Here is a 23,154-nt window from a genome sequence, read left to right as displayed (position 1 = left end):
AGGGCACTTTATCTCCCACAGAATCAATTTGTGCATTATCCTGAATTCATACTCAAAAACAGATTAACAGAATCCTCAAATCCCAGGTTTTCATTCTACTGATATTAAAGTGAACAAGATGCATCAGGGGTGGGGGAGGGAAAGGAATATTGTATTATCTCTACTAGCTGTGAAGTACCTATGTGATTCATTGTTAAATTATTCCTCAGATGAACTTTATATTTGATAACACAATTAGCCCAACAAACATACTTTACAAGACTATATATGTTTCAAAGGTGCTTCAAAACCAATCTGATTTTTTTAACCTGAAGAGAGCAGGTAGTTGCACTGAATATGGTCCTTCATTCTTTGGAGATCTTTTACAAGGAGACTGAAATGCCTTTACCAACATTGTTTGACAAAATCATATGCCCAGGTAAAAAGTATGTTGAAGATAATAAAGAACTATTTTAAGTAAAAATAGGTTAAAAAATTTTCATATTCTATCATTTTTTTTCTAGCACAAAAACAAATGATAAACAGTTCATATGTCCCAAAATATGCTTTAACATTTACCTTTAAAAAAGTTAGCTGCAAATCCTGCTTTGTTAACTGTTCCATCAGAAACAAACTTCATCCACAGGGTATTAGAGGTAGATCTAATGTCTTCTGGCTTGTCATAGCCACAAAAGTGACCAATTAAAGGACTGTTTTCATTCATTCCATCTCGAATTTCCAAGTAGTCATATGCACAGTTGTCATGTCTTTCAATCTGTAAAAAATTATTTTAAAGGACATATATGAACTTGACCATTAATATCAAATAACAGTCAGATAATAAACAGAATAAAAAAAAATAAAAAATTAAAGTTGGGGTTCTGTTTAGCATTCAGTCATAAGGAAGGTGAGGAAAAGAAGCAGCATCACTAGATCATTTATACTTCCTCTCTATATATACTTTTATATATATATACATATATATGTAAGTAGATTAACTTGAGATCTTTACACAAGATACAACATTCTAAATGGGAAAAAGTAACTAGCAAAGTGAAGATTGCCTCTAAACTTCCCAATGTTCTGTCAAATTCCTGCTCTGAGTTCAAGTAAATTTCTCTTTTCTCATGTACACTTATATTCAAATATAAAAAATTAATAGTTGAATGACTAAACAGGTCAGAAATTCTATTTGGTTTTGAACTATTGAAAAGCTCAATATGAGTAAGATTCTTAGACATAATCAACCTGTATTATTTCAGGTGTAGATCAATATTTTTTTTATTTTATTCTCAACACAGTGAAAAATTTTGCATTTGCCAGTATCCATAGATGTTTCAGAGTAACTGTAAAAAAAAAAAAAAAAAAAAAAAAAAAAGTCTTCATGCAGAGCATGAAGAGTTTGGGGCATCTGGAACCCCAAAAAATTAGACCCAAACACACTTCTAAAATTATCAGCTACTAAGCAGACAATAGAACATATGAAAAAAAAAATCATTATTCTGCAGATGATATGTCTAGTTTCCTTTGCATGACTGCTGATTTCAGGTGTCTTCCGACTTTCTGGGTCAGTGAGTGAATCTATGTCATATTGTCAGAGAAACATACTGAAACTAGGGCAACTAAAAATGTGCCTCTTATTTAAACAACCTTCCAGATGACATCCAAGCACAGACTAGCATGTGAGTGGCCACGTGTGCATTTCTACTTGGGGTAGTAAGCAGTATGCTCTTTACATAATAGTATTTGCAGAGTCAGTCAAAGCAGGAATTGCACCAAATCAGGGCAGACTGAATGGGATTCTATCTGGAGCCTAGATAATTATGATGCCTGTCTTTATGACTGAACATTATTCTCAACAGAATAATAAAAATATATTAAAAAAATATTGATCTGGGTCATTTTTCTGTAGGATTACTTCATGCTACTCAAGAAATATAGCACCTTAGCTATGAAAGAATTATCTAAATCCAAGAACTCAAAACTAAATCCTCTAAGAAAACAATTGTTCAACTAAATGTCTGAATTGTGGGATAGGTTGGGGAGGAGGATGACAACAGTCAGGGAGAAGGAATTGGAGAAGACTCAGATTCAATACAGCCCATCCATACTCTGTTAAAATGTCAATCAAATCAAAACTATACCAAACCCACAAAAATCCACATCTCATCTTCTGACAAAAAACTTTACTTGCATGGAAACTACACAGTTAGTACAAGCAGCTGCTGACACTGCTCTGGTTGCACATTATGATCACCACTAATCTCAGTAACCACCACACACTAAGGAGCTTTCATTTAGCACATTAGGAATTCTGCTTCCTTTATATAAGAAGGAAATCTAGGGGGAGGGGCTGTTTGATTTTATTTCATTTTAATGCTATCAACATATGGCACTTACACACAAAATTTCTCTGTCTTCTTTCCAACTCTGATTCTTTGAGTATTTACATACATAATTTTCTCCCACTCATTTCTCTGGCACAATCCATATTGCCGTTTACTGTAATTGCTTAACTGTCTGCTCAGGAATTACTTTGGACCAGAGTTAGGGAAATGAGAGGAAAGTCACGAAGGTCTGGGGTGCAACTACCTCTTACTAACTTCAGTGGCAACTGCACGTTTGCAACTAATGTGGTTAGGCATGTGTCTACCTGAGCACTGGTAAGTGATCTATACAGTAACGCTGATTTAAAATTTTCATTAATCTTAATAAATGCATGACATCATATTCCAACGTGCCTTGTTATCTCAGAAAAATCATATTGCACTCTGATGTAGAAAGAAGTGACCTGGCCCAAAGCCCATGAAAATCACAGGACGAATTGTGTACTTTCCCCCACATGCATCTGTGGTCTTTTCATGACTCAAGACTTTTAATTAACATCTGTTTTTTTCCATGTTTCCATGTTTTCTATATTTTCCATATTCTATGGGGCAGTATGGAAATTATTATTTTTTAAAGGCTATGTGCAGCTCTGAGTTACATGTACCAAATTCCCACTGAGGTGAAATGCTGGTTCTCACTCCTTATTTTTGGCAGAAGAAAACTGCTAAAAATCCATTTTGTATAACAGTGAGTTACTAAACTTCCTGAGACCATAAAAATGAACCAACTTACAAAGTGCTATTGATTTCCAATAAAGCAATTCAAAATGGTTTCCACTCTACCATAACATTATTTTCTTTTTTTTTATAACATTATTTTAAGTGCACTACTATTACAAGTGATGCCATTATTATTACCAATATTAATATATTAAAAGATAAAATAGTTACACATATACATAAACAAACAGGTAAGTATTGTGTTTCTGAGAAGTAATAACTGGTTTTAAGGCCCTTGGTAACCAAAAAAAAAAAAAAATACCAACTTTAAAATGTGCTTTACTTATGTGAACCTCAGGTTTTAGGATATTGTGGTACTGTCATCTGGGAACATTGTCTCAAAGTTCTATTACACTTGCAGTAATTTCTTATTCATCCTATTACAAGGATAGATTGCAAGACAAGGATAGTAAAAACTTATTTACTGTAGTAGTAACATTTCACAAGTTTGAAATTTCATATGGATGAGAAGAAACTAAAATGTTAGCAAAAGCAAGATCAAAAACAAACAAACAAAAAAACAAACATAAACAAACAGAATTTACAGGGAAAAAAAAAATACAGTTCTTTAAGGAGAATGAAAGGTACCATTTGATCTGAAGAGTTTGGAAGAAACCCAGAATTTGAATGGCATGAGTAAATTAAGTTGAAAAATACCAGAATTCCTAAGACAGGTACATAAGCACAAGAAAACACTAAGAAATCTCCTGGTTAAATGGAAAGCCAGATACTTTCTCAACTTTAATTTGTACAAGAAAAGAAAAATTCTTGCACTTAGTTCCAGTTTTGAACTATGACTTTAGACTAAAATGTAATTCATAAAAATTCTGGACTACATTTCTTTTATAGTCCCTTGGACAGAAAAGAAAAAATTAAAACAGCAAAAGATTTTATCAAAATACAAAGATTTGAGAAGCTAATCCAAGAGCAATCACATTTCAGGAGAAATCTTTCAGTTGCTTTTTGTTACTGTTAATTTATCTGTTGATAGAGTTACATTCCAGTTCAGGTATGCATATCTGACTCAGGTGGTAGACTTTAGTCAGAAAAGGTGGGGATATATCTCTAATGGAACCCTTAACACCAGGAGATTAATATGGCACAAACCTACAAGTCTGGATTGCCCTCGCTGGTGAAACTGCCTGCCAACACAGGACCATAAAAAAAAAAAAAAAAAAAAAAAAACACAACTCAAGGACCACTGGTTTTCAAAGAGCATTAGTTCTTTAAGATTAATAAAGGTAGCTATAGTATTATAGTATAATATAGGTATCTTTGAGTATTAATAAAGAGTATTAATAATGGTAACTATAATGATGAAGCAAAAAACAATGGAGTTACAATGGACTCTGCATCTGTGCTAACATCTAGGTACTGGAAAAATATAGCTCTCCACCAGGAAGCCAAGTATGTAAGGGTAATCCCACACCCAGTGGAAAACGCATTGCCCACCACAGGCAAAACAGGATGACTCATTGATGCAGTTTGGAATTCTCAGCTTCCTCTGTGCTTTCACTTCAGAATGGAGGTTATTTATACAGTTATTTTTTCTAGCATTATGTATGGATAATGAGAATTCCTCATACTTAACTGTACCTTTCAAAGGACAGAGAAGTAATTTTCTCACAAACACACTGCAATAACTCTTTGGCCTGACATTTACTTTTTTTGATCTAAGCTGGCATGAAGAACTGTGATTTTCAAACAACATTTTGTTTTACTGGGCAGCACACCAAGGATTGAGTCCAGAGTGGGACTTAGTACCAAAACACAGAACACCTACGTTTGAGCACTTGGACCTGAAATGGAAATCAGCCCCAAAGGTGAATGTCTAGGCAGGGCACTTCATTGCAACTTCCAAAACAGCTCTCATTCTCAGCAGAGACCTCTGTGGACCAGCCAATAAGAAATGCAGCAAAGAGATGTAAGAGAAGTCTTGTATCTTTCTGGGGTACCTCATTTGATTCTCAATAGCATCTTGCCACTCTGGATTCACAGCTCAGACTCTCCCTTGAAAAGTGTGTGCCTTTCAAGTTGCTGCTGTTAGAGACTTTTTTTCTGTTAAAAACACATATAGCACTAAAACCCTTTTTGCTTGAGACCACCACCCAACAATACTGCCGTTTTTAGGAGGTGTCAGTCCACGTTTCACCTCTAGAGCGTGCCATTATACTAAACAGCCTGCAAAAGAACTGGAAGATAACATTTCTTCCAATAGCCTTAACCACTACTAAAATCGTGCTCTCATTTTCTCTGTATAGATGAAACTGAACCTGGGTCAGTGCAAGCAATAATGTACCATGCACACAGACCATCTCTGAGTATCTCCATGGTAGTCAAATACTATGGCAAGTCTCCTATGGAGGTTCATAGAGCCATTTCTCTTGAGATCACACTAAAAAATACTGAGCAACTATGGCAGACTAGAAAATCTCTGTATCTAGTCAGTCAGTTATATAAAGTTACTGCTTAAAGAGAGAGACTAACATACTGTGTTAAGTAACCTTGAGCCAGGCCAAGCAGTCTAAATATCATCTGAACGGCTCTTGGCGGGGAGAGCTCATCTTGTCTGCACTAGACCAGATTCCAAGTATATTACTAAATTTATCTACAAAATTCAAGTCAGTCTATAATGTATGTATATATAAAATGTATGAAACATTGTTTTTTCTTTCTTATAGAAAAGTTTACCACTGTTTAGCAATGTTTACATAGAAAGATGTATGATAATGACACACAGATATGACTCACCACAGATTTTTTTTCTGCCCCTTCTAAATATATGTTTGTAAACTGAGTTTAGTGAGGCCTTTTACTTCTGTATATGTGTATATATATATATATATATATATATATATATATATATATATGCTTTTTTCTGTATTTATATATATATATGCTTTTTTTTTTTTTTTTTTTTTTTTCAAAAACACCACAGGGTTTCGTTTCCAGATAGACATTCCTCTTTAAAGATAAGATTCAGTTAAGGCACAAAATCCTGGTTATTTAACAGAATATTAAAGCAGCCTTACTGAACTGGATTATGTATTTGTTAAACTGCAACAATTGCCAGAACTTTAAACATTCCAACTCAAATAACACAGATAATATATAAACCTTTAATCTTCTTGAAAATTTCTGCAAAAACCAAGGTCTCATGGAGAGAAGAATTGGATTCTGTAGATTATTTTTGTTAGAGAATTAATAAATTCCTCCACAGGTTTAATGAGGATTTCCCTTAAATGTCATTGTTAATCATTCACTAGACACTTTTCTGAATTTGGTCAAAAACTTTACCTCAAATGCTTGAAATGTTAATCCTACATTGTAATTTTCAGACACTGTTATTTTCCACACGCATTCCTTCATTGGTCTGTAGTCATCAGGATAATTGGGAGACTGGATCTGGCCTTCATTTTTGTGGATTTCACCTCCACAGATAGCTGGCAAAAACATAAAAGTCTAAGTATATTTACAATAATGATATTTACCGTCCCCCATGCCCAAAGTGACATCTTTATGCCACTCTTCTTTTTAAAATTAATGAGAAGATTATTCTAGAAAATACTTAGAAAGTCTAGCAAGGACAAATTATTGAAATCATGATTGATTTAGACCACTATACATATTTCTGTTAGTCAATGTAATGCATTTTTAATAGTGCTAAGCATTTTATAATGTTGTAGAAGACTCTGAAATCACTGATGACCTAAATTTATGTTTTACAGAACATATCTAAATGGTCAAAATAGTTCTTAGTTCACCTTTTTAAAATATTTAATATAAATATTTCTTCATTATTATTTACCAACCTTCAGAAAGAGAAAAATAAGAGGAAAACCTTATATTTTGTAATGATCTATATATTTTGTTCTACAGTTTAACACTTCAGGTTTACACTTAATATGAAAAAATAGCTAATATAAGTAAGAAATATTTTCAGTAAAAGTAAATGCATTTTTTTTCCAGGATTCTTACTAATAATTATGTAAAGAACTGTAAGTAGCAATTAAAACCTCCAGTTCAATATTTAAGAAAACAAGCTCTATTTTAGTTTGAACAGGTGAACGTAGACTTCCTCATATACTCAGTGTGGGGGAATATCTCTTTATTAAGTAATCCCAGAGCATATGGAAAACTTTAGTCAGATTTTCTGAAGAATGAACAGAAAGTATTCAAAGAATTATTTCCACACACGGAGCACAACATGCACTTTTAGTTAATGAAAGAATAGGCAAAAACATTATGAGTAATATCAGTGGTGTCCCTAGAAAAGAGGTCATCTGAAATCTGATCATACGAAGTTTCAAAATGTATCTATGAAGCTGTCATCTTCTAGTCTCTTTTAGTCATAAAATAGCAATTTCATTTTCTTATATATACACAGCTATATATAGTCAGAAATATATCCATTGGTATCTGATTAAGATTTTTCATCCAGAACTAACAGCACTAATCTTTAGTGCTGCAAGAGACCAACCTTCATAAACTGCTGCAAAACCTTTTCCAACCCAGTTGCTGCTGCTGCGGAACTCGATCCACATCCTGCTGTCAGAGGACGCAAGGACTTCTGGCAGTTTGTCACCACAAAACCTGCCTAAAAACATGCAACCAGTGACTGCATTTTCTGCCGCCTCTGAAGCCAAATGCTGCAAACATTTACACATGTGTTTAACATTATAGACAGAAGTAGCATAACCAGCTCAGTGGAACTATTCACATGCTTATGGTGGAGCACGTGTTTCTGCAGATTGGGACCTAAATACACAAAGATTTTATTATAAAGCTTTTCATTGCTGTCAGGCTAACAAGTCAAACTATAACATCTTGGGGGAATTAAGTTGAGAAATTATTGATATAGAATGTTTCTATGCATACAAACCAAGGCATTTTGGAAGGGTAAAATGAGTACTAATCTTAATAGATGAACATAATCCATGTCACAGTAATACTGCTCATCATGTCTAAGAACCAAAGAGATTTAAAAACTAACATCCAAATGACCCTGTACTATGTTATCCTTTTAAATTCATCCTAGGTAGGTGAAAATTTCATTTGTTTAGGAGACACAGAAGGGAACAAGACAAGAGTACTTACTGTTTGGCCTTAATTGTTTCCTCTTTTCTTTTCAAGAAAACAGGCATTACTGTTAAAAAGCTGTCCCCTGTATCTATTTCCCTTTTATCTCTTTTTGATTGTTTTTAAATTGTGGCCATTAAAATGCTAATTATTTTTAGTCTATCTTCTAAAAACAACCACAAAACTGGCCTAAGAGGTTGGAGACTTTCCTGTTTCCAATGGTCTGAAATTCCCAGTTAAAACTGTAGAAGACCACGAGTTGTCAAACTTAACCTGGTGTTATTCAACTGGTGTTACTTATTTTAAGACTATGGAACTAACAAGGAAAGGTTGAGTTCAGAATAGCAGAAAACTTACCCTTCCTTGACACTTTAAAACTAAAGCCTTAAAAATAAAGGCTATGCTATTTTAAGTCATATTGCCAAGGCAAAAGGACTAGTACAAAACATGCACCTGTACTATTACCTGTACAAGTTGCATATACAGAAATCACCTGTGGAAACTTCATATTTTAACACCCATAAGCAAAGCAAAAAGTTGCACGTTTTATAGTTTCTTTCCCCACATGAAACAACAACAGCTAGTTGCAATGAAAGGGAGGGCTCAGGTTTGAAGTCAAATGAACAACTTATTTGAGACCATTTCAGTTTTTTGTTGTTGTTGTATCTAAACGAAGGTGGGAAACTTAGTTTAGATACATTCTAGACACCTAAAAAAAAGTAAGAGTATTGTGTGTACAACAGCAAGCTAGAAGTCCACTGAACTGATTGAGCATTGTAACTATGGACAGAGCAACATTTGACAATTGCATACCAAGCAGAGGTGATTTTCTCCAGTAGCCATCTCTTACTTCAATATAGTCATACCAACAGAGACTGCTCTTGTACAGGTCCATTGTAGTGAAGTTTAAAACAATCTGCAATCAGAAGAAATCACATATGATTCTTACCAGAAAATGATCTCAACAACATTCTGCAGAACAGAAGCCAGTGGTCACCCATAAAAGGATCCCAACTGCTTAGACAATTAACTTCAATTAATTTTTTATAGTAAGCAAAACATTGCATGGGACTGTTAAAAGGTTGTTTTTAATTTATTCTTACATAATCAAGAAGATCCAAGACACATATTTAGTTGCTTACAAGGAGATTTTCACTGAGAAATATAAATTCAAGAATGCTCATATGGTAAAATAATGTGCTGATCTCATTTTAAGTATGTTATTTGATAATTCTCCTGCCAATTCTTCTTCCATTCCATTCTGTGACTATAAGCAGCACTGACAGCTGTAAAAAATAATTGTTTTTGTTTGTGTTTCCATTCAACTACTGTTTTGACAAGATAATTTACTTTCAAAGAAGTTATATATTGACAATGGTGGACCATTATACTGAAAACAATATCATTAAAAGAAATGGCACAAGTTCCTTTTTCACACAGATGTAATGAAAAGCTTTATATGTATATTTTTTTTAAATAAAGCTTTTTAATAAAAAAGCTTTTTGATAAAGCCTTTTATACAGAAATCTCAGTTTTCTGCATTGCTGGAACTTAGACTCCCGATTTCACTGGGCACATCTGTAAATAGGCATATTTTCAATACATAATATCAGGGGTACTGTAGACCACCACATTATCCCACTTTGGTTTAGAAATACTAATCTTAACCTGCCATAAACTTACACTTTTAACAGAGAAATAGATTATACTGATTGTAGGTTCACAGTAGCTACAGGCTGGACCCTGACTGACTGGGACAGTCTTAGTGTTATGCCCTGCAATTTTAGGGACGAGTCAAAACATGAAGATTAAGACTCATTCATATTTTGTATTATAAAATCACTTTGAATTCATATCCTTTAATTGGATTTAAGCGTATCTGAAAAATAATGCATCTTGACATCAGGAGGGGGTTCTTCACAGAGAGGGTGGTTGCACACTGGAACAGGCTCCCCAGGGAAGTGGTCACTGCACCGAGCCTGACTGAATTTAAGAAGAGATTGGACTGTGCACTTAGTCACATGGTCTGAACTTTTGGGTAGACCTGTGCGGTGTCAAGAGTTGGACTTGATGATCCTTAAGGGTCCCTTCCAACTCAGGATATTCTATGATTCTCCCAAATCAGTTCCTCAGTGTAGATTAATAAATATTTCAGACTAACTATAAAAATTTTCCTTATTTACATATAAGCATTAAGTGGTTATATTTTTAGCTCTGATCCTAGGAACTCACAACTAAAACCTGCTATTACAAAGCAAACAGAAATTGCTGCATAGTAGCAAATACCTCGTAGTGCAAAAATATAACTCCATGGAGCTTTTTGTGTCAGTTGAAAGGAGAGGAATTTACCCCTAAGTCCCACTGCAAGGAGTAACACTACTAACTACTACTACTACTTAGTAACACTACTAACTGGAAAAATGGGCCAGACTGGTGGAAGCCAGGGATGACTTCCACCTTTTCTGAAGGCACCACAAGTCTCTCCAAAGACAATAATGTGTTACAATAGTAAACCAGAAAGGCAGAACTTTTTCAGAATGTTACATTTTCAAAAGAAAAACAGCTATTGGAAGAAGCTAATTTAAAGCTCCCATAAAGCTCTTAACATTAGGCTACCAGAAATTTTGATTTCACTTACTTTTCATCAAAAAAAAAAAAAAAGTACACACAATTATATTCTCAAAACCCTCTGTTGTGTTCATTGGAGAATGGGAAAATTTCTATCTTGAAGGCTGTATTGTATCTTACCCCACCACCTAGTGCTGGCAACCTACTGATGGGTGAAAAATGAAACTCATGGGTATGAAAAGTGATGTAGCTTTCACCTTTACTAATTTGATGTCATTGGAAACAGAAAACATCTGTGAAGCTGCAAATAAAACCCAATAGCCAGACGTCCTGTACAGCAAGGTATATTAATGCTGGCAGCCACAGGTTTGTGGGATGAAAGTATGAGCTACGAAGCATGCCAAGGACCATCAGGACAGCACTGAATAAATGGATACCTGTTCTGATGTTTAAGTAAGGACAAACATTTACACCCACAAGCTGCTACCATATCCACAAAACTTCCATAAGTGTTGCTGAAATCACAGTCTGTCTCTAGCACTGTGTTCTTCATGGGAACATCCTGCAAGCAGCTTTGGAACATTTTCAGTGAAGCAGATGCAAAAAATTGCCTGTTCTCTCTGTCTTTGGGCCCCTCCCTTATATCACTTTAGGGCCACAGAGGGAGGTAGTAATTTAGTCTCAGATATGTATGCAGAGAATGTACACTTTGATGTTTGACACTTTGGAAACTCCTCAATATTTAAATAATATTAACCCATGTCCACAACTGCTATTAGCACTGTGGATCATAATGACCCATAACAGTGAAAATCATCAAATTATATTGATGATCAAATTATATATCAGGCCTATGTCCTGAGCTGCAAGACAAAAACAGACTGATATGAAATCAGCTAATATCTATGTAACTCCTACTCTTTGTTGCAATTATAATTACAATAGAAATGAACATATTTTGATGAAAGCATATGCATTCCTTACACTGACAAGTTTGCAGGAATACATATTCAAATATTTTGAGCTATTTTTCCATATCCATATTTTACCTGGCCTTGAGTATAGATTCCATTTCCCTGAACTTTGAAAAACAGCTAATAAAGTCCTAAAAAAAAAAAAAAAAAAAAAAAAAAAAATCAAATAAAAGTATTATGTAGACAGTGGATGTGCTAAGTTTGGAATTAAAGGAGAATGAAATGCTCTCATTTAATCATTCAGTGAATGAGAAGAATTACAGTTTTCTTATAGAAAATACATCAAACAAACCAGTGCCATTAAGAGCTGGAGCATGTAGGGAACTGCGGTGGAGCAAGGAGGGAGTGTTGTGGGGTTTTTTAGTTGTTTGTTCATGTTTTTAATGAAAGCCAGTCCAGAAATCCAGACGGTCCACTGTTTAACTCCAAGGATTTGAAGTAACTAACCTTTGGGACATCCAAGATTTGATTCTCAGCCTCCTGCATCTTTGCAAGTTCTGTGGGCTAGACTTTATGACTGCTTTCCCATTTCAGATGTAGCAATTCAGGTTACATAGAACAAATTTCAACAGCAGAGGGACAATTCATATGATTCGAGTAAGCACAACACACACTCTGGATGCACTCTCAACAGAACAAGCTAGTGTTGGTAGAAACCTGGGTTTCTACCTAACAGCCTCTATCTTCAATCTATTATGCAATATCTCCCTTTGTATGGTTCTCATTTTCTTTCCCCTTACTAGGTTTTCACTAGGCCCTTGCTGGGGAATTATATATTTTTTTTATTTTTTTATTTTTATTTTGCAAAATACTGTTTCCTTTCTAGTATTACTGAGAAATTTGACATAAATCATTCAATGTTGTAATATTCAGTTTCTAGATTATTGTGCTGTAGGCCCAAAAATGGCATGTGTCAAAGCATTAGTTGACACTCTCAGCTGGCATTTACTAGGCTGCCCTTAGCAGTCTACTTGTCCTCTACTGCCCTTCGCAGTCTACTCATCCTTTTCCATCCATGTCAACCTCATCTCAGCCATGCAGGCAGAGGGGTTCTCAAAAGGGAGGATTTTTCTCTACTCAAATGAGATGCAGACAGCTGGGTGAAGGTCAGGCTACCTTCCATGTCTGCTTAAGCTAACTCAGCTGGCTCTGTTGGAAGCAGGTTATGGAAGCCACATCCTATGTCCTCTCCATGGTTCAGCTGTTTACAGCCTTGAAGTCTCTCATGAGTCTAGCCGCAAGTTTTCCATTTTGCAGGACACAGCTGAAACATCAGATTTCTTTATTTTCTGTTTGCAAATTTGCCTTTCTCCAAACCTTAGTCACCAGGACAGAAAAGGGAAAAGGATGGTGTTACTTAGGTGTGATCATGTCACTTTCCCAAAGGGCTGCGATCTAAATAGAAACCATTAAAATGTAATGAGCCTCCTTAATGGTCCCTGTCTTTGAAACTATATGAAATAACCTTCACAGCCTTCTCTGACTCTGACTTGCCAAGGTATTTGATGATACAGCAGTTCCTTAACATTGACTAGTATTCAAGAGCATAACCCCATAAGCAGAACCCCCAGTCTGTCACAGCATGATTTTTGGTTGGCAAGAATAAAAATATATAAGATTCTTTCCTGCAATTCTGCAAAGTAGTAAGGACAGATAGAGACAAGGCAGAGCTTGTTCAAGGGGACAACATGGCTGAAACTCTTCATAGGAAAAAACAATCAATGGATGTTTGTCAGTGCAATTCAAGAATTATTGATTACACAGCAGTTTCAATTGTGTTACTGCAGCTTTAGAATATATTATACTGCCCAGCACCTGGGATATTTAGCAAACACCAGACAGTACTAACTAAATTTTCTGCAAGTGGCATTTTCCTCATCTCACCTTAGGACTTACCTGTCCTATTTCATCATTCACTTAAAAATTTAAGGAAAAATAGGAAGTAATGTAACTTATTCAGAAAGAAAGGTTAAAAAAAAAAAAAAAAAAAAAAACACAACACTGGCAGAGTTGAAACTCCCCATGCCAACAACATCTCTACACACCAGAAGGAGGGATTCACCCTGCAAGAGGGCATACAGTGTTACTAACACCATCCTCCCCCAGAGATTTTTCTATGTATAGGTATACTGTGTACAGCTATTTACCATGTAGTCTTAAATCTCGGGAGAAAGTAAAAGGTGAATGAACTGCCTTGTTTTAGACATAGGGATGCACATATTTATTTTACGCTGGGCTGCCAATTTATAATCTTTACCAATAAAACAATTACTACAGCCAGAGTGTACCACTGCAGTCCTGTCCTTCACTGATTTTCCTGCCAAAGATCAGAGGTGTCTGTACATGTAGAAAGCAGCATGGATAGAATAGAGTTCTCTAAACTATGCTCAAACAGCACAATATTAAATCTCAGTAAATAAGAGACAAGAGCTAAACAATCTGGACTGATGCTTTTTCAGTTTATTTTTAGGTGACTAAAGTGCTCACTGATGTTTCAGAACATGATGTGATGTACTTATATGTACTCTAACCACCATCTGACATTTCTGAGATCTATCAGGGTCAAAACAGCAAAAAAGGAAAGACATAGATTTAAATATATATTTATTTCTCTTCATAATGTGAATATGTTATCATAAATGGCTGAAAGAACTTGGGATCATGCATAATAAGTGCGTCCAAGGCAACATGCAATATGCATTAGTTAACATTTAGACCTCATTTCTGCTACTCCACTGTCTGCATCAAGTACTTGCTGCAAATAAAGTAAGGCACTATCCTGTGGGAACAGCACTGACAAAACAGATTTTTTGGCATTAGCACAAATATCATTTATGTTTTTCTCGCTGAATTCTATGGAGACTATGAGAGCTGGAGGTCAGAAGAGTGCCCTACAGACAGTACATAACACGTCAGATTACAACTAGAAAACAGGGTTTAATCATTTTCTACCTTGGAGAGGGGACTAGGATTGGAAGGGAGCTGGTCTCCTTATATTGCTGATTTCAGGACAGGGCTTAAGCTTTTCTACAGCTCAATAGTGGTAACAATCTCAAGACTTTATAATAGTAGTACAAACGTATTACAGTTACCAACATCCGCAGATACAGTTGTGCAAACTTGTGAGTATGCTATAAATTTTAAGCACCATGATTTTCCAACTCATATATTAATATTATTTTCAGAAGCCAACAATAACTGTAGATGAACATTTGACTTTTATAACTGAGAAACAGGAAAGAAACCTAAGCCATTTTTGTTGTTAAGAAGCTGTGTGTAAGAAGCAACACAAATAATGGGAATATAAAGTTACTTATCTAGATTAATTTGCATCTTTTGTGCAACCCTTCTCTTATTCAACTGTTTTCATTTGTTTTTCCCTGCAAACCTACAGAGCCACCCACACCTTCCAAGCATGTTTATTTTTCCTCCTGTCACTGGCTCCTGCCCAGAGGAGGGTGAACACAGTCCAAATGACTTCGCTTTCATTCCTCACACTAGCAAATGCTTTTACAGCTCCTCAGGATGCACATCAGGGACATATATTCTTGGTGTCTACCAGGACCCTAACCTGAAAGAAACACAGAAAAAGTAATCCAACTTGGAGAAACTATGTCCGATATTGAGTGGGAGAAAACTGACAAAACTGAAATATCTGGGGGCAAATGCTCTGTTTTCCTCTTTGGACTTCCCATTTTTGAGACTGGTGGTGGGTCTCAATTCTCAGCCTTCAGACAGTATTTGCTTAATATTGGCTACTGCTTCCTGTAAAGAAACTTACAATATTTTTTTCCCTGCATATTTTGTCTGAACATGAAACTTCTCATTTCTCCCTCTATCCTTATTTATTTTGAGGTAGGCTAATATTTGAGCCAATACTTTAAAGCAAGATTCAGCTAGTATGTTTTGAAAGTGTACACAAGAAAAACAGGTTTTGCTTTCAGTGGGATGGCAAACTTTTCTGCCCAAACTGCTCTCACCAAACCAATCTCTTTATCCACGTTTTCCCTAAACTGACACCCAGAAATTAAAAGCCTATGCATTAAAATAATACCAGGGACACCCAAAATACCACTTTATTTCTTTTATTACTGTTTCACAAAATCTCTTTCAGCATAACAAGGATCTCCCTCAGGCTGAGCCCAGCTACCAGTCCCAGGCAGCTCAGCTTGTCTGAGCCTGTACTGGAGAATAGACCATCCAGGAGTCTGCACTACCTCTTCGCCAAGACACCAACTGCATTGAAAGCCAGTTTGAAGGGGTTTCATGACGTAGACACATAGCAGACTGAAATCATGACTTCATTTCATGTGGAAAGCCACTGAATGGATGCTACTGTGGTCTACTGCCACAGACCACAGTCAAATCAATGGCGCAGCATTCATGGTCCCATTCAAGAGATATGGCCTATGGCCTACCATGATTTTCAACTATTCTGCAAGCTTTAAACATAAATGCAACATTTTACTTTAAAAATAGTATCTGTGTTTAGCTGAGAGAATGTTAAGAATACCTTTTCTCCTGGGGTCACAGAGATTCGCCATATGCAGTGCGTGTAGGAAGGATAACCATTTGGAAATCCTGGAGAAGAAAAGTTGCCTGTAGATTCCTGCAGTGTTTCTCCACAGGCTGAAAGAAACAAAATACAGTAAAAATATAAAATTGAATGTGCCTACCAGAGAAAAATGTCTTTCCAATATCTATTTAGAATGCATTTAACTCACTGCAGATGCAGAATGGAAAACAGACTAGTTATTTTATGATTTATTCAAAACAGTGATTTTAAGCCAATCTGACATTCATTCCATTTTACACAGGATGTTTTTATTCCATGAACTGTTTCACTTGTGTGCTGTCTGCTGACTTAACCAAAATTACAGCAGTCTTAAAAATGTCATTGCTGTCCATCAACTGCAAAATTATATATATAACTATTTTGCAGGGAAAAAAAAGTTAGCCACACCCTTAGTCACATCCTTTATGAACTAAAACAAACCTAAAACAAAAACTGACATGGTGTGATTGCCACCATACTGGAATTTTGTCAGCAGTTTCATTTTATTTAGTACTTTGCCCACATGAGAGACTGGGCTGACCTAAAGTCACTCATATATATTGGTATAGAAAACTTAAGTCCTATTTTCAACTCAATCTCTTGCAACAATGATTTGTAGAGAGAGTAATAAAGCAAAGCCAATGTAAAATCCTTAAGGATTTTACTGAAGGATATTATATTCTTTATTATTGAAGCTTTTAGAACCTATATCTCACCCATCAATCATGCTACTAGCTGCTGGCTGACTGATTAATAATTCCCCTGCACACTAAAATACAGCATTGCAAGCTCCTGCCATCCTTCCCCATTAAAACTGATTCTGGTAGGCTGTCACACCTCAGTCAGTCATCTTTTTGACCTTCAATCAAGTTGTTTCACCCACTGATTTTGCAGGTGTGATATGAAAGATGTGAATTTGAGAGTATTATCCCATGACTGACAGTGTAATCAGATCTGCAGTGCTTTCAAATTATAGCACTGCCAGCAGGTGAACCACTGTATCCATCAAAATCTCAATGAATTATAAATGATCTGGAAAATCTTTAAATAAAAGGGGACAAAAGATTGTTTATGACAAAGAGACAATGCAGCTGTAAAGGCTGTCTTGTTAAAATGCATCTAAGATGTAATCTGACAACTACACTGTAATATCAGGCTTAAGCTACATTCAAGGCATTAAACATGCTCTCTGACACTGAAATGGTTATTATGATGAGGAGAGAAAAAGATTGGTGCAGCCCCCCAAAAATTTAATAGCTGAAGTTACTGTCACCATGTCCTTTAGGAATGAAAAAAAAAAAAAAATCTTTTCCTCCTGTCATTAAAAAAAGTGGGTTTTACGTCTAAAAAAACCGCATTCACAGAAAATGACACATATACAAAAGGTATTCAGTACTAAATAATTATTTCTGTACAAAGCCTTTTCAGTGAAAATGCTATATCCATAATTAACTACAGTTTATTTTTAACATGGCAATGAATGAAAACTTGAATAAATTGCAGAGTATTGTACTCCCGTTCCTCAAGTGCTATTGAGCTGTATCATAGGTTACAATACATATGTAAAGCATCTAAGAGAAGACCAAGGGTAAATTCATAGTGTTGTACAGGAGCAGAGGAAAGCAGAACCCAAAGCAGAGATAGGTGGAGCAGGAGACATGCTGACAGTTCTGGAAAATCCAAGTGTCACTCTTAGATCAGAAGAGCCCTTAGAGCCCTCCCTTATTCCTACCTTTATGCATGGCTTCAGTAAGACTACACTGCATCAGCATACCCTCAGAAGGAGCACAAATATAATTTCAAATTTTAGTACATCATCTTTTTGTTTTAGTTAAATAACTATTTTGCCCATGTTAGTTACTAAGCAAGCCTTCAGCAGATGACACATGCATCTGATGGAGAATGTTCTTCGTCCAATCTTCTCTGTTCACGTTGCATTTTTTCATTTAAATTTAACTTCAACTCACAAATATTGACATTATGAAGTCATGCCATGGACATTTATACATAATGTGAAGTATGTAAGCAAGCAAAATGCTATCCAAGTATTTGAGACATACTAGAAGTCAGTTCAAATGCAGCCTTGCAGTTAGTAAAAGGGCAAGAGGAAAAACACTGGCATAATTACCCCTTACTCTTTAGAGTCCTTAAGTAACCATTTATAAAAGTAAACTAACAGAGTATAATAGCTTTTGAACACTCTTTATGACCAAGAGAAATTCTAAAATGTACAGGATTATTTTCTCCATGCTCCATATACAGAATTTACATATAGACATAAAACTACATACTTCAGCAGAAGAAAAGCTGTCATTGTTTTTTTTTTTTTTTATAAAAGTTAAAGAATAAAGCTATATAGCACAAAGCTAGCTCATCCAACAATTTAACTTATGTAAATATTAAATGCCTGTGAGCTCTCCAATGAATCAAAAATTTCATAAATACTTCTGAACATAGGGCAAGCATAAGAAAAAAAATGACAATTGGATAACTTCTATTAACATAACTAGAATTTATAAAATATGTTTGGGTTTTATGTGTTTCACAATATTTACAATTTATTTTTTAATTTCTGGTTACTGAAGGGGAATGTAGTTTCAGTTAATCAATAGCTGAATTAACTATCTGTGGAATCTGAGTTCCAGGCTGGTTTCCAGAGCTGCTGTTAAAGGGTTAATATTTGGGCTCTTCTTATTTAAAGCACATTCCTCTACAATTGGTCAGTGGTTACTGAAACTGTTAAAACTCTGTCACTAAAGAATTTAAGGTTTTTCTCTGTAACTAGTCTGTGCAGCTGCATTATTTGTGAATAGGCTTGTAAAATGGTATATTTTACACATTTTAGTGTGTTACAGTCCATGAGTAACAGACTTCACTTTGAAAAAGAAAGGTAAAAGTAAAAACATAATAACAAACACATACTTAAATTTCCTCAGAACTAGTTTTCGTGTATTTCATATCAAAATAAATTAAATGCAACTTTTATCTCATAAACCTCTGTTTTACAAAGCACTTGTATATTTTTTTTATTCTGTAGTTAATCATTATCATGGCCAATGCTTTCTCCACTTTTTTTTTTTCTTCCTAGATGTCATGCCTTATATGATAAACTCATGAAACCAAAAATTTAAATCAGTGGGTTACTGTTGATTCCCCTTTATAGGAATCCTAGAGAAAAGAAATATATGAATTACAGGGAAAAGGTCTTAACATAAAAATTTTAACTTTTCTTATGTAGTCAATAAAGACTGGCTTTTGAAGGTGGATGTTCTTTTCTAATCTAAAATCTAGTAGTCAAGGCAGTAAATTAAGCCTGAGGAATAGCAAGAACATCAGAAAGAACCAAACTGGGTAATCTTCATCTGTTCTTTTTCCACACATACTGTCACAGATCCTGGCAATCTGGAAATTTGCTGAACTTCTTACATCTCCCTTCTCTTCATCTGAGCAACCTTCTACTGCCATCCATTATTCAGTCCCACTCTGCCCACTTTTCTTGTCCTCTCTTTCTGCCTAGCAGCATACTTCTCTATCATTTTCTATTCCTTATTCTCTTGTTCCTATGAAGTTACATATGCATTTTAAATCAACTGCAATTTCTACATACATGTAGGACTACAATAGCAAACCTACTAAGCTTTAGCAGTTGCACCAAAAGAAATAATGTTCTGTTATCTTATCGAGCAGACAAAACTGTAATACATCCAGCCTTAAATATCAAAAACTGTTCTCAGATGGCAAGACAAAGTTAAAAATAAGGCTGGCAAAGGAGGGACTCTCAACTCACATGCTTGCTTTACGTTGTTACATGGCAGAATAATGAGACCTTGATTAAAATGCAACAAGATCCCTATCAGCATCTATGTTTTCTTCTGACAAAAATCCTAAGAAAAAAATAAAACTAAATCAAAATTGCTGTTCAAAGGCCACTGAGTCCTGGCACTTGCTCAGCTGATGAAAGACAGCTTCACCAATTTCAAATCTGCTTCTCAGTCACTAAGATCTTTCCTGAATAATGTTACTGAATATCCTGCCTAGCTAGAACAATCCAGGAGGCTCAGCTGCCTCACTACTGCACCTGATTTCTTCAGGAGCCCTGAGCTCAGCTTCATGCTCATGGGCCCCAGAAAATGCAACAGGCTTCTCCAACCAGAAACTGCTTGTGGCACTAACTGGAACTCCAAGAGAAACATATACAATACTGCAACATTTATCAAAGAAGCACGAACCTCTGGGAAATACTGATTTGAATTCCTATTTCCTGTCCTTTAATTGTATTGCATTTAAGGCAAAACAACTGAGCATATGAAAATGAACACTATCTTTAAGCAATATTTTGAATGTAATGAAAAAAATGATAACTCATTATTATACATTTTCATGAATTATATGAAAAGGACATTTTCTCTGAATAGCTATTTGAACGTTGGCTCTAAAAGCCCACTTTCTCTTTCTCAGCACTCAACAACCAAGGCTGGTGGGTTGTTTTTTGTTGTTGGTGGTGGTTTTTGTTGTTTGTTTGTTTGTTTGTTTGTTTTACACTTTAATCAATGTGATAAAAAACACTGGCTATGTTCACAGCTATTTTGATTCTATAGAATATTTTTGTCTTCAAAAATTTTCTGTTATCAATATACATGTATACATTTATTCTCTGCATTTATGAAACAGTTACTGTCTATATACTCTTATTAGATATAATGCTGCCAAGAAGAATTATATTATTCAAGTTCTTTCCATACCAAAAGAACAGAAAATCATTATTCTAACTGGAACAGTTATTAAAGAAAACATGTTAAAGTGGTTTCTCCTCTGGTAAAACCATGAGCACTGTGCATGTTCTCCATATACAGAACATTATGATTTGATGTAGTTACAGTACAAACCAAAAGTATATTTCAGCAATATAACGCACATCAAATCAGATCTACTTCTTCAGTATAGCCCACTGATGCTGATACAAATCTCCATCACTTCAGTCCTTCTGTATTGATGAGATGGTAAAAAGCAGCCATATAACTGACTTGAAACAGTTACTGTGCCTTCATTAAGTCCCAAGAGGAGCAGGAGGCTGTAAAACTTGACACACAGTTGTTTTGCCTATCATCCCACAACGACCTGGCTGAGAGATATTGTTCTGAAATGTTTCAGTTAAAACCAAAGCTTAAAACAGATTTCAGCTATAGCCAGAGCAAGAAAAGTAGAACCTTTTTACTTTGAAATTTCCACCATTCTGCTAGCACTTGGAGAAGAATTAGCTCCCACAGTATTGAATTTTGGTTACTCTGGAGTTGCCTCTCATGTCTCTGAGACAGACAGACAGTCTGAGATAAAATATTAATTTGTATTGAAATTATAAGATGCTAGGATGAGGCAGAAAATATCCAAATACTAAACATACCTTTTACAACTGTATAACATTTGTAATAAGACCTAGCCTGTTCATCCATAAAAGACAGTTTATACCTTAGATGTCATGGCCTGTACCAATTCCTGACATCTTTTTTTTTTTTTTTTGGGGGGGGGGGAGTTTGTTCAGAGCTGATTGAACTAATTTATATTTAATCATTTCACACTCCACTAAAATTCAGAACAAACAGGACTCCAGTCCTGATGTACATTAGAAGCAACTCTTCTGCCTAATTTCACAGCTCATTTTAGACAGCAAATATGTAAACCAAAAGTGACATTAAACATAATTTCTTTTCTAGTCATTGAACAACTAAGCAAAACAGACTGAAACATCATCAAACTAAATATTGTTCCATGCAGTTTATCTATCCTTAAGTGCTTTGTGTTCCAGAGACCTTACCTACAAGATTTTTTATGATTCAGTTCTTGAACTGAATACGTCAGTTGCCAACATGGAAACAGACTACTAAGCAGCTGACACACACACAAAAAAAATCATCTTTCAACTTGAATAACGAAGTCAAACAATTGCTAGTATGTGTTTTTTGTTTGTTTATGGTGCAATACCTGGACATCTATACAGCTTTCTTGCCTGTGCAATATCTCCTTTACTTAGACGGGTACGCTGGCCAATGGCAGGTCGTATACCATTATCATCACGGGAAGGGAGAATGGTATCCAGAAACATGCCCCTAAAAAAAATAAAAATAAAAAATAGACCCCCAAAAAAACTATCAAGTTTCTATCATAAAACTCTCTGAGTTTGATGGATGTATAATGCTATTTTGTAAATCTAGAATTTACATTTGGCATAAAAGGGTAAAATGCAGAACATTAAATAGAGAAAACAAATTAGAAAAATTCCTCAAGCTGGCAAAACTTATGCAATGTTACAAAAAAAGAATTATTCTTTCAGTACATCAATTAACGTATGACCTTCTAGATTTCTATCAGACAACAGGAGGGAAAATTCTTACTACTATAAGATTACACAGGGAAAAGGCAATGCTGCTCAGATCATTAGATTGAAAAAATTAATTATGAAGTAATATAGAAATACATAAATAAGACCCTGTAACAAAATTCTTAATCACAAAGTTTTTAAAACTCTGTTAGAAATAGGAAAAGTCTTAATGTCTGACTTACATGGGTAAGAGCAAATAAAATAAGTCATGCCTGCAAATCCAATGTTTCCATGAAACATTCCCATGTTTTAGTGAATATATATATTTTTATTATTAATGTGAAAACATGGTTCTGTCAGGTGTTATAACAGAACTCTACTTCAGCTGCTGCTCTTTCTGAGATATAAATTGGTTGCCTGGCATCTTCTTCTTGCTTTACAACAATATATGTCAACTTACCATATGTGATTTCAATAACATTTACCCTAAGTGACTAGGAGTAATAGAGAAGCAAATTTGATCCAAATCTGTAGCTTTATTCAAAATTTCCTTGATTTTAAATATGATTCAAAATA

At 35.1% G+C, this 23,154-nt stretch overlaps 1 protein-coding gene across 6 annotated transcripts in view; it reads right to left on the bottom strand.

Moving 5' to 3' along the window:
* The window catches only part of TLL1 (tolloid like 1), a 130,013-nt gene that overhangs the window by 27,706 nt on the left and 79,153 nt on the right, over window positions 1-23,154 (bottom strand). For 5 of the 6 annotated variants that reach the window (XR_011096222.1, XM_068681171.1, XM_068681172.1 and 2 more), the window contains 6 exons: window positions 22,242-22,366; window positions 16,221-16,336; window positions 8,979-9,081; window positions 7,567-7,683; window positions 6,384-6,529; window positions 559-754 (listed from right to left, as the gene is read on the bottom strand). Coding sequence is in view for 5 of the 6 variants with exons in the window: in XM_068681171.1 (XP_068537272.1) it covers window positions 559-754; window positions 6,384-6,529; window positions 7,567-7,683; window positions 8,979-9,081; window positions 16,221-16,336; window positions 22,242-22,366 (803 nt within the window). In the remaining variant the exon portion in view is untranslated. Of the gene's footprint in view, window positions 1-558; window positions 755-6,383; window positions 6,530-7,566; window positions 7,684-8,978; window positions 9,082-14,294; window positions 15,279-16,220; window positions 16,337-22,241; window positions 22,367-23,154 lie in introns of those variants that run through there. The other variant, XM_068681175.1, reaches the window with a different exon arrangement.

This window comes from Anas acuta, chromosome 4 (assembly GCF_963932015.1).
Source record: "Anas acuta chromosome 4, bAnaAcu1.1, whole genome shotgun sequence".
NCBI lineage: Eukaryota > Metazoa > Chordata > Aves > Anseriformes > Anatidae > Anas > Anas acuta.
The sequence above is the reverse complement of the archived record's forward strand: the minus strand, read 5'-3'. Positions and strand labels throughout refer to the sequence as shown.